We start from the raw sequence: 12641 nt of genomic DNA, 5'->3' as shown, positions 1-12641 counted from the left end.
TCTAATTGATAGATTGCCCAATGCTGCGCAGTAAAATGCAACGGCTGTTTTCAAACCTACTGGTTTGATTAACCTGTTGTGTGTAGCCTACGCTGTCATTTTATTTGCGCGTGAGAGTTCATTAATCAGTTTAATATTATGCTTTTTCAAGAAATCACGGAAAGATGAGCATGAAGGACAAGAAGTGTCATCTACATTTGAGCTTTCCTCACCTTTCCACGAGGAGACAGCGAGTGAAGCGGCACCTGAGGCTTCCCATTTCCAGGACACGCATATTTCATCACTGGACTGTAGTAGTGAGACTTCCACGACACAAATTGGCATAATGCCAAACGATGTTGTCTCATTATAACAATGGAAACAACTTAAAATACTCGGTCATTTATGGTCATAAAGATAAGAGTAAGACATCATTCGAAACTTGTGCTTTTTGCAAAATAAAGAAGACAAACAGGATGCCGCTTTCTGCCGTCCTTTTCTTTCCTTGAAGTTTGTGAGCTTGTCACAAAAATTAATCCAAGCTCAACGTATATGCTAGCTCTTGCGTGCCATCTGAACTCTTGTTTTAGGTTGGTGCATAGATCGTCTCTTCTTCTTCTGCTCTTTTTCCTGTTGTGGCGGTTAGCAAACAGCGTTGCATTACTGCACACGCCCCCTTCTGGATTGTAGTAAGGATCACTTGTGACTGACTTTATTCGTCATCTGACTGTATGCCCCGAACCGTGAGGTCCGTTCCGTGATGGTTTGGAAAAGAATACATGTACTGTTACACCCCTAATATATATATATTTTACATGCAAAATATGCAGGTGAGCGGTACGTACCTGGAATAAGTCACGTGACTAAGGAGGACGTGACTATGAGGGAGGTTATTCATCTGCTCTGTATTGAACCCATGGCTCATAGCAGCCTGGTCAAAAGCCTGCCTGATAATGTAAGACATTTAGTACTTTTATATTTAGTGCATATATTTTATGTTATTATTTTAATTTTAATTTATTGGTAACACTTTACAAAAAGGTCCCATTAGTTAACATTTGTTAATGCATTAACTAACTTGAACAATTGTTACAGTATTTATTAGACTTATGTTAGTTAAAATGTTCATTAATAAAAATACAACTGTTCAATAGCTGTTTCCATCCAAAGTTGAAAAATTAGAATATCACATAAAACATTGGCTAATAAATCACTGTTTCCATTCCATGTGTTCAAGACAAAAAAATTGGTCACTTCTTGTGAAATTGGTGCAAAATAATATCTATAATAAAAATGGAAGTTGCTGAAATCGGGGATGTCACTGTGGCTCTTTTTTGTACATCATAGATGACTTGCACCTCAGATCATGCAGATGAAATGCAATATATGTTGTCATGTTATCTTGCGTTCGGATGCCTGGTGTTTGGGAATGCAATCACGGGAGACCTTTCTCGGGAGGAATTAAACTAAATCATTTTGATGACAGACTTTGGCTCAGGCATTTCAGAATGATCTAACCAACATTTGAGATGCTGTGCAATGAAGTTGGTCCACTGGTTGGTCTAGTTTTCCATTTACTTACATTCACATTTTTAGCATTTATACACATCTTGGCATTTCCATCTTTTTTTAATATGATATCCATATTCACATAGAAATAGGTGGATGGAAACTTCATGTTGGCTCATTAAATTGTTATTAGATACAACTTTTGTTTCTAATAATGTATTGTTAAATGCTGAAACTTTAGTTAAGATTTAGAAATATTTTTATTATTAGTTTAAAAGCAGTTAACTAGTGTTAATAAATGAACCTTATTGCAAACTGTTACCTATTTAGTTATTAATTTTAATATTTAAATATTAAAATTTTAATTATTAATTATTCAGCTTTGCAATAAAATTATGGTAGCCTCTTCTGATTGAGATTTATGTACATTAACTTACTGATTTAAATACATTGAATGTGTGTGACTGAACTATAAATATTTGATCTGTTTTAACTAAATTAATCAATTTTTAATGCATCACAGGAAGGCCATGATACAGGGCTTGAAACGGTTATCTCCAAGGTTGCCACTTTCAAGTGAGTACATTTCACCAAGTGTTTGGTTAGTTATATCAGTTATTACACTGTCCTTACTAGTTATTACACAGTTACACTGTCAACTCTAAGAAATGCAAAGTATATTCCAAACAGCAACTCTTTGTTAAATGTTGTTTAGAAAACCAGGAGTGTCAGGCCATGGCTTGTATGAGCTGAAGAAGGAATATCTGAAAGAGTTTAACCCTTTCTTCTATCATTATTCCAGACCACAGCATAGTAAGGTATATGATGCACCTGTTATCTCAATATATCATTCAGTAAAACATATTAGTCTTGAAACAGCAAGATGTTTATATGTTCATATTAGGCAGAAGAGGCTCAGAAGAAGAGAAGGACCCAAGATGGTAGTGATAAAGGTATGCCAATCTGTATTGCAACACTGTATTGAAAATACCTGTGCACATGTAGTGCAGAATAATTTTTTAAATTTTTTTTTATTTTCTGAATACATAGATTTTTTTTGCAATTATGTGAAAATAAATACAACCCGAATTCCAGAAATGTTGGGACATTTTTTAAATTTGAATAAAATGAAAACTAAAAGACTGTCAAATCACATTAGCCAATATTTTATTCACAATAGAACATAGATAACATAGCAAATGTTTAAACAGAGACATTTTACACTTTTATCCACTAAATGAGCTCATTTCAAATTTGATGCCTGCCACAGGTCTCTAAAAAGTTGGGTAATAAATGGCTGAAAAAGCAAGAAATTTGGAAAAGATTCACATTTACATTTACATTTATGCATTTGGCAGACGCTTTTATCCAAAGCGACTTACATTGCATTATACTACACATTTGTATCTGAGTATGTGCAATCCCTGGGATCGAACCCATGACCTTGGCATTGCTAGTGCCATGCTCTAACCACTGAGCTACAGGAAAGCTCAGATTCAGCTGGGAGAACATCTAGCAACTAATTAAGTTAATTGATATCAGGTCTGTAACATGATTAGCTATTAAAAGGGATGGCAGAGAGAGGCAGAGTCTTTCAGAAGTACTGGAGAAATCTCTGTGCGTAAGGGACAAGGCCGAAGACCTTTATTGGATGCCCGTGGTCTTCGGGCCCTCAGAAGACACTGCATCATTCATCGGCATGATTGTGTCAATGACATTACTAAATGGGCCCAGGAATACTTCCAGAAACCACTGTCTGTAAACACAATCCGCCGTGCCATCTGCAGATGCCAACTAAAGCTCTATCCTGCAATAAGGAAGCCATATGTGAACATATGTCCTGTGGGCCAAGGCTTATTTAAAATGGACTGTTTCAAAGTGGAAAAGTGTTCTATGGTCAGACGAGTCCAAATTTGACATTCTTGTTGGAAATCATGGACGTCGTGTCCTCCAGGCTAAAGAGGAGGGAGACCTTGCAGCGTGTTATCAGCGTTCAGTTCAAAAGCCAGCATCTCTGATGGTATGGAGTGCATAAGTGCATACGGTATGGGCAGCTTACATGTTTTGGAAGGCACTATGAATGCTGAAAGGTATATAAATATTTTAGAGCAACATATGACCCCCTCCAGATGATGTCTATTTCAGGGAAGGCCTTGTGTATTTCAGTAGGACAATGCAAAACCACATACTGCAGCTATTACAACAGCATGGCTTCGTTGTAGAAGAGTCCGGGTGCTGAATTGGCCTGCCTGCAGTCCAGATCTTTCACCTATAGAGAACATTTGGCGCATCAAACGAAAAGTATGTCAAAGACGACCACAAACTCTTCAGCAGCTGGAAACCTATATCAGGCATGAATGGGACCAAATTCCAACACCAAAACTCCAGAAACTCATAACCTCGATGACCTGTAGCAGGCATCAAATTTGAATTGAGCTCATTTTGTGCATAAATTTTTACAATTTTTCACTTTAAACATTTTTTAAACATTCGCTTTAATCATCTATGTTCTATTGTGAATAAAAAATTGGCTCATGTGATTTGAAAGTCTTTTAGTTTTCATTTTATTCAATTTATTCAATTCAGGTTGTATGAGCAGGTCTTTTGCATTATTGTTTTTACTATAATTGTGATATTTTTGCACCAGAATGCTGTATTGACCAATCAGAAGACAGGACCGGAACTGTTCATTTTATGTTTTTTCAATAAGAGTTTTCAATGGAAAATTTCACTTGTCACAGGGTATGATCTGGTGTTCCTTTTTTTTTTTTTTTTAGCCCTCTGCCCGCCAGTTCCCCCTCCCTTTTGTCCAGCATTCTCAAACATAGTGCATCTGCTCTGCTGTGACGTCTTCATCCACGTTCTGAGGAGAATTCTCCAGAAAGCGGTGGAGGACCGCTCTAACCGATGGACTGAACCCATGATCCAGATGGTACGGCTCTTCGGGCTTTTGTTTTTCTAAGACCATTGTTAGATTACCTGGAATATCATTGGCTGTTGCCATCTTCATTGTAGATTAATTAAGGATATGAAAAATGTGTTTTTTAACATGCATGTATGACTTCAGGCACTGCACCTTGTAGGCCAGGCTCTACTGGAGGAAAAAATGCAGTTGGAAAGCAGCAGTGCTGAAGATGTGACCTTTGACTTTAGTCTAAAAGCACAAAGTAAGATCTCTTCTTAGCTTGTCCTATCATTAACACAAAGCCTAGTGTGGTACTTTGCATCTTTACATAGGCAGCTGTCATGTAAGGCAGCATCCTAAAGGCCCCAGTATACACACAGTGAAGTTCTTTCTCATTCTTCGCTTAGGGATGTAAAGAAGTTTGAAATACCTTTTCAGTGATATACTGTTAGGAAACATCCTGACGGTGTTTAGATGAATACATAGATGTGCTGCACGCTTTCCTCTCAATAACAAAACATGACAGCTGTGAGAAAACTCACACTTGTGCAAACATGCATTTCAGCACTCCTGTCAAGTCACGTTGTTTATGTCTAAACCACTTTATACAAAATATTGCTTTAAAGCAAGCAGCTTTACAGTATTAAATGAAAATTACATGAAAAAAACAGTGCCAGTCTTGCTGAACAGAAGAAACGAACCGTAGAAAATTTGGAGCCTCAGAGCACACATACCTATTACATCATCAACACGGACCAATGGTAGTTCGAAGGCATTTACCAGCTGGAGTAAACTTTTCCAGAAAGTTCGCTTTTAGCAAGCTACTTTGAACTCCCGAAAAAAAATATCCAAATTAACTTTTGGTCTGATTTTGTTTAAAATGATGTTACACCGTGTCATTGTTTAATTTCACTTGAAGTATACTGGGTCCTTAACTGCAATCGAATTTTTTAAGCGATTTATCTGGAACACTTCATAGGCAGTAACTCCTTAGCGACATTAGAATGTTGCTAAGCTGCGCAATACACCAATAAACATAAAAACACACAAATATTGGATAAAATAGAACATTTTCACTTAGATTAATCTTTTTTTTATATAGATATTTGTCTGTGTTAAAGGCACAATATGTAATTTTCGCCACTTGATGACACCTTGGATGAGCGTAGAATCATGGGATTTTTTGTCTTTTTGTGTTGTTTTTGGATATTTTAATCTAAAAATCTTAGATATTGTGCTTTTAAATGAAATGTTCAGTATTTATAATCAGCATTTATCTCGACTTACCCCTTTTGTTTAGTTTTTTTTAATGCATGATTTTTTTTCTTCAAACCAGTGCACACCCCACACTGCTGCCCATTTTATTTGTCTATTTAATCACACTGTCATCTGTCAACAAAAAATCAGACTTAATGGATTCAGTTCAGAGTTCAGAAAACCTTTTTTTTTATTATTGTAGGATTACATATATAGTAGGATAGTACCTAGTTCACTTTGGTCAAACTTGGAAAATTCTAGCCAACATAATTGGATGTATATTTGTATTTACGTAGTCTATTAATTAAGACCGTAAGACATTGCAATATTTTGTTTGTCTAATAATATTGCGTTATGAAAACATACATTTTATCAAGTATTAAAAAAAAAATACATATTTTACAAAAAAAAAGTTTTTCTTTTGAGTTTTTTGCGTACAGATTACAACGTTCTCAAAACAATCCCCATTCACAAGGATCTGCAAAAACGATTAAAAACGCTGTATTCTGCTGCCAGGCCAGTAGTTGGCGATGTCACTTTGTAAAGAAACATTACGCGCCTATAGACTGAATACATAATACGCATGCGCATGACGTCACCTTTTTTTTTTTTTACAAATTCACATTTTTCTTTGTTTATATGAAGACGATAACAGTATTGTTTTCAAAAATGTGCACTATGAAACCTGATTTCAAAGTAGCCAAAACGCTGTTGTGGCGTAAATAAACAGCCAAAACACATAAGTTTTCTGTTTTTGGTGTTGGCAATTGACTCTGAAAGATGCAATGAATATATTTATTTAATTAAATGGCAACCTTTGCTCACGGTTTGATTTTATTTCGATATATTAATCTTTAGCCTTACAATTAATGCTTTGCTGTTTATGTATTTGCTGATTGATACAGATGTTCATGTATTTTTAGAAACTGGTTCTGAACATGGAAAATCTTTGTTCCACTTCCTGAACAAAATGAAGTCTTTACCTTCTCTGGAAGCTCAGAATGACATGATCACATGGAACTTACAGGTATGAAGATGATGACTTGATGTGTATTTGATTGTTTGATTCATCGATTTAAAATTAAAGATCTAAATGTCTTTACTTCAAGATGTTTGAGGTGGTGAAGTGTCTTCGGGAGAAATCTGGTCCTGTAGCTTCATTTGCCATAGATCGCAGCAAGTCAGAAGAGGTATTATGATCCGCACAGATTCAGATAAGGCTCTCAGTGGAAATGCTTCCATGTCTGAAGTGTGTTGTCTCTGCCCAGAGTGTTCAGGATAAGGAGAAAGCCGAGCGGAAGAGGAAGGCTGAAGCTGCTAAAGCACACAGACAAAAGATCATGGCTCAGATGTCGGCCATGCAGAAGAACTTCATAGAGTCGAACAAGATGCTTTATGACAACGTGCCTGAGAGCTCGAGTCAGAGCGACGTCACCGCTTCTGTGGAGAGGTCAGTGCTTCCTTTCTTTCATATGCTGTGTTCTTCCTTTTGCCATTTCAATAAATAATTTTTTTTAATCTTTTCATTCTTTCATTTTTCTTCTTTCTCTTATACTTTCACTTTGTTTTTCTTTCTTTTGTTTTCTTTCACTTTCTTTTTGCTTTTATTCATTACACTATTACACTGCACTGTTCATTATTTTGGTAACCGTTTATAGTAAAGTTCCATTTGTTAACATTAGTTAATAACATTATTTTACATGAAAAGTACTTCTAAAGCATTTAATAATGTTGGTTAATTTATTAGTAAATGTTAAAATTAATATTATTAAAATCAAAAGTTGTATCTGTTAATGTTATGTAATGGACCTGAGCTAACATGAACTAACAATGAACAGTTGTATTTTTATTAACTAATATTAACAAAGAATAATAAATACTGTAACAAATGTATTGCTTATTGTTAGTTAATGTTAGTTATGCATTATGAAAATAATGGTAACACTTTACAATATGGTCCCATTACTTAACATTAGTTAATGATAGTTAACTAATGGGACTTTATTGTAAATTGTTACCATTATTTTCATATAATTTTGTTTTTATTAATTTTTACTCTTTTCTCTTTTGCTCCATTAATTCTTTCATTTTTCTATTTTTGTTCTTTCATTTTCTTAAACTTTCACTTTTGCTTTTTAGATTCTTTCACTTTCTTGCTTTCTTTCATTTTTAGCCTTTTTCACTTGTGTGGTCTTTTAATCATCCTTTTCTTTCTTTCTTTCTTTCTTTCTTTCTTTCTTTCTTTCTTTCTTTCTTTCTTTCTTTCTTTCTTTCTTTCTTTCTTTCTTTCTTTCTTTTCTTCATTATTTTTCATGTTTTCCTTTCCTTTTGCTCTTAAGTTCATTTCATTTTCTCTTCTACTTTTTTACTTTCACTTTCTTTTAGCCTTTTTTATTGCTTTTTTATACTCGTTGCACTTCCATTTGTTTTTTATCATTCTTTTTCATTTTACTGTCTTTTCATCTTATTCATTCTTTTAATTTTTTAATTTGTTCTTTTACTTTTTCCAACTTACTTGCACTTACTCTTTAATTTTCTTTTAGTGTTTTTTCATTACTTCGTTCTGTTGTCTTTTAATTCTTTATTTCACTGATTTTTTTTTTCTTTTTACAGTTTTGTTACAGTAACAATTAATCACTCTTTTGCATTTTTGCTATTTCTTTCACTCTTATTTTTTCCATTGTTTTTGTTCAGCATTTTTCTAATTTCATTTTTTCCCCCACATTCTTTAGTCTTTCTTTTTTGCTCTTTAGTTTCTTTCACTTAACTTTTTCTTTCTTTTGTGCTTTCACTTTCTTTTTGCCTTTATTCATTATTGCACCTTTCACATTTGTTATTTTAATATTATATTATTTAATTGTTCTTCATTTATATCATTTCTGCAAACACCCTTCAAATACTTGTATGTCTAAATGAAGTCCACTGTGTGTGTGCAGCTGTGGGATGGATGTGGATGAGAGCAGAGTGGCTGTGGGACCTCAGCAGGGCGTTTGTTCCACAGACTGGGAGACTATGACCTGTATCCTGTGTCAGGAGGAGCAGGAGGTTCAGTCTCAGGCAGCAGCCATGGTTCTTACGGCATGTGTACAGAGATCTACAGTTCTCACCCAGAACCGTGGAAAGACACTCACCACCAAAGGTGATTTGTGCTAAACACTTTTCATCTCAAGTACCTTTTTTGCAATAATAAGCAGCAAGCATTGACAGAATGCATGTATAAAAGCCTTGACACGTTATGAAGATTTAATGACAATGATAAGCATTATTAAAGGAATTTATATAAAAATTGCTAATGTATTGTGATGCTGAATCAAACTGTTTTCTATCTTTCTCATCCAACAGAAGGCTGCTACCCCCTCTTTATGCCTCCTGATCTGGCTGTGGGCACACACACCGGCAGCTGTGGACATGTGATGCATGCCACCTGCTGGCAAAAGTGAGTCAGTGCTTTAAGTGATTAACAGTGTTGTTTTTGTTTTTCAATATTTCTAATGCTTAACAATTACCTTATTCATGTAATTGTATTAAATTGCAAAATTTGTGTATCTCTCTATGTTTTAATGTTTTTAATCTAGTAATGATTAATAAAAAAGGAAAACTAAAACTTTCTCAATCAAGTCCTTGAATCTGGTGTTCGTGAAAGAGTGGGAACCCTGGGTTGAGTAAACAAGCTCCTCTCTAGAATTTTTTTCCCAGCTAACTGAAGGGTTAGTTAACCCAAAAATGAAATTTCTGTCATTAATTACTCACCCTCATGTTGTTCCACACCCGTAAGATCTTCGTTCATCTTTGGAACACAAATTAAGATATTTTGATGAAATCGTAGAGGTTTCTGATCCACCATAGTAAGCAACGTAATTACCACATTCAGTGTCCAGAAAGGTAGTAAAGACATCGTTAAAATGGTCCATGTGACTACAGTGGATCAACCTTAATGTTAAGTGACGAGAATACTTTTTGTGTGCAAAAACAAAACAAAAATAACAGCTTTATTCAACAATATCTTCTCTTCCATGTTATTCTTCTACGCTGTTTACATTGTAAACTAGGGCTGGGCGATATATCGCATGCTATTCTCACGCGCATTTCGTCAGTAAAGCCGGTTCCCTGATTACCGCTAAATCGTCATCACCTGCTTTCAAATGGAGCGGCATTTAATAGACAGAGCCGTATTTCACTGATAAGCTACGCAATATCGCGTTCATTATCGCAGATGAATCGCCTTCGATAATGAACGCGATAGCTTAATCAGTGATATACGGCTCTGTTTATTAAATGCCGCTCCATTTGAAAGCAGGTGATGGCAATTTAGCGGCTTTACTGACGAAATGCGCGTGACAATCGCATGTGATATATTGCCCAGCCCTATTGTAAACACAGTCGAGTTCTACATCAGAACTCCTGCGTCAGCATCACAGCATCTTAACAGGGTTGGCCAATACTGAGCCGGGGTTCTGACGTAGAACCTTTGCACTGTGTTTACAATGTAAACAATGTAGGAGAATGACAGTAGCCATGCATGTCTTTACTACCTTTCTGTACCTTAAATGTGGTAATTACATTGCTTTCTATGGGAGATCAGTTTTTTTTGTGGTTAAAACACTTATTGAGCGATGTACATGATAGTACATGCACAATACATGCAGAATTACAACTAGGATTTGTAAAAACTCTTTATTTGTTGGTCTACAAATTCCATGACCCGCTGAAATCACTCTCTGGGATGCTAATACCAAACAAAAAAAAATATAGTACACTTTACATCTTCATGCCATTTTGGTCATTTGCAGGTACTTTGAAGCTGTGCAGAACACCACTCGGAATCGACTGCATGCAGAGCTGATCATAGACCTGGAGAACGGAGAGTACATGTGTCCGCTTTGCAAGTCCCTGTGTAACACGGTCATCCCGCTGATCCCGGTGGAGCCCAGCAAGATTAACTAGTACGACACCTTTGCTAAAAATATTATAGTCGATATTTGGTGTTGATGAGTTGAGTTGAAATGTTCACTCTCTCTATTTTCTCTCTGTCAGTGAGAGTGCCGAGTTAGTTGGTCAGCATCTCACTCTTGAGCGCTGGGTTCAGATTATTTCTTCTCGGATCAGAGGGCTGAGAGCCACGTGGGAAGCAGGTGAGAGTCAAAACTGATTTGTGCCTGTTGGATCTGTCTTTTCAATTTCTTAATGTCATTAACACTTTCTTTTCAATTTGGATTGATTTGCATGTTGGTGTTTTTACAGAGAATAACAGTGAGGCAGCGGTTGAGGAAGCAATGGCACTTTTTGACGAGTGTCAAGCTGATTTCAGATCCATTCTCAGTTTTGGAGTTCAAGAGCCGTGAGTCTCTAAACAGACGGGTCTTTACTTAAGTCAATATCACAGCAAAATTGATCATATTTACTTAATATATGCTTCTGGTCCTATAGCACCCAATATATCATAGCATGTTATTTAAATGCCCTTTTTCCCAACTTGAGGAGAAACACATGATTTTTTTGGTTTTATATAATATGTTGATGATATACAGTCCTGGTCAGAATTATTTGAACCCTTGGTAAATATGAACAATGAAGGCTGTGAAAATAAATCTGCATTGTTTATCTTTTTCAAAATGAACTGTAATGAAAATGAAAATCTAAACTCCCCATTTCTGATCAGGCCGAAGTTCTCTCGCAGTATCACAGAGATGTTGGGGGTCTGTGCGACCACAGTGCACAGGGTGGGACTGCAGACGGCTCCCAATGACCTGTGTCCGTACGTGCCTGTCATGTCCTGGAACACTTGTGCCTACACCATCCAGTCCATCGGTAATACTCTCCTCCTTTGACTTGGTCACTGGGGCCTTTGTTAGGCATTGTTGTTTGTAAAGCTGCTTTAAAACAGTGGCTACATTCACACGGACAGTGTTCGGCATCAACGCCCATATTTATTCTCAAATTATCCTGTTATATAGCAGAATTCGGAGCAGCAGTGTGATTGGCACTTGACAACTGTAATCTGCTGCTTTGTGAATGTAGTCACAAATGGTGTATTGTAAAAAGTAGATTCATAGATTACTAAGATTCATCCTTTAATTTTGTATTGTGTGCCTCATCTGAGTTCTTTCTCTCTCGTTAGATAACATGTTACAGGAAGAGGGGAAAGCTCTTTTTGGATCCCTCCAGAACAGACAGGTCTGGTTTGGCTGTGCTGATATTTATCATAGTGTGCACTATTTAATATAGGATGGATTTTTATAAGACAGTGTTCTTCTTCAGCTCTCTGGACTCAAAGCAGTGGTGCAGTTTTCAGCTGCTCAGAGGCTGAAAAGCAGTCAAGCTGTCATACAGAAGCACTTTACTGATATGTTAGCAGGTATGTTACATTTATGAGAGGATGGATTTGTTTGTTGGTTTTGTTCATGCAATAATTCTCTTTGCCTCTTTCTAGTCCTGGTACCTGTTCCTAATGTAGAAAACACACCATCAATATTAGAAGTGGATTTCTTTCATCTATTGGTGGGTGTTTATTATTATTATTATTATTACTGTACCTTATAAAGTCAGTATTGAAGAAATGCTATTTTCATTTGTATTATTCTATTTATTTCATTGTTTATTTATTTAAAAATGGCAACACTTTAGTTTAGAGTCCAATTCTCACTCTAAACTAGTTGCTTATTAGCATATATATTACTAGGATATTGGCTGTTTATTAGTATTTATTCTGTATGACCATATTCTACATCCCTTAATCCTACCCAATACTTAAACTTAAAGGGATAGCTCATTCAAAAATCAAAATTCTGCCATCATTAACTCACCCTTATATTGTTCCAAACTTGTATGAGTTTCTTTCTTCTGTTGAACCTATTATGGAAGTCAATGGGTGCCATCAACTGTTTGATTACCGAGATTCTTTAAAATATCTTCTTTTTTCTTCTACAGAACAAAAAAACTCATACAGGTTTGGAACAGCTTGAGGGTTTTAGTGAACTATCACTTTAACAAC

General features: G+C 35.8%; 1 protein-coding gene across 1 annotated transcript in view; it reads left to right on the top strand.

The window, feature by feature from the left end:
• The window catches only part of ubr1 (ubiquitin protein ligase E3 component n-recognin 1), a 36952-nt gene that overhangs the window by 18455 nt on the left and 5856 nt on the right, over window positions 1-12641 (top strand). Inside the window, exons 21-38 of the mRNA XM_067366639.1 lie at window positions 810-934; window positions 2012-2064; window positions 2204-2306; window positions 2393-2441; window positions 4266-4420; window positions 4556-4655; window positions 6574-6677; window positions 6760-6840; window positions 6919-7100; window positions 8587-8789; window positions 8993-9086; window positions 10441-10593; window positions 10685-10782; window positions 10892-10988; window positions 11310-11458; window positions 11769-11824; window positions 11909-12005; window positions 12081-12148. Coding sequence (XP_067222740.1) covers window positions 810-934; window positions 2012-2064; window positions 2204-2306; window positions 2393-2441; window positions 4266-4420; window positions 4556-4655; window positions 6574-6677; window positions 6760-6840; window positions 6919-7100; window positions 8587-8789; window positions 8993-9086; window positions 10441-10593; window positions 10685-10782; window positions 10892-10988; window positions 11310-11458; window positions 11769-11824; window positions 11909-12005; window positions 12081-12148 — 1967 coding nt within the window. The remainder of the gene's footprint in view (window positions 1-809; window positions 935-2011; window positions 2065-2203; window positions 2307-2392; window positions 2442-4265; window positions 4421-4555; window positions 4656-6573; window positions 6678-6759; window positions 6841-6918; window positions 7101-8586; window positions 8790-8992; window positions 9087-10440; window positions 10594-10684; window positions 10783-10891; window positions 10989-11309; window positions 11459-11768; window positions 11825-11908; window positions 12006-12080; window positions 12149-12641) is intronic.

This window comes from Chanodichthys erythropterus, chromosome 18 (assembly GCF_024489055.1).
Source record: "Chanodichthys erythropterus isolate Z2021 chromosome 18, ASM2448905v1, whole genome shotgun sequence".
NCBI classification, from domain to species: Eukaryota; Metazoa; Chordata; class Actinopteri; order Cypriniformes; family Xenocyprididae; genus Chanodichthys; species Chanodichthys erythropterus.
The sequence above is the reverse complement of the archived record's forward strand: the minus strand, read 5'-3'. Positions and strand labels throughout refer to the sequence as shown.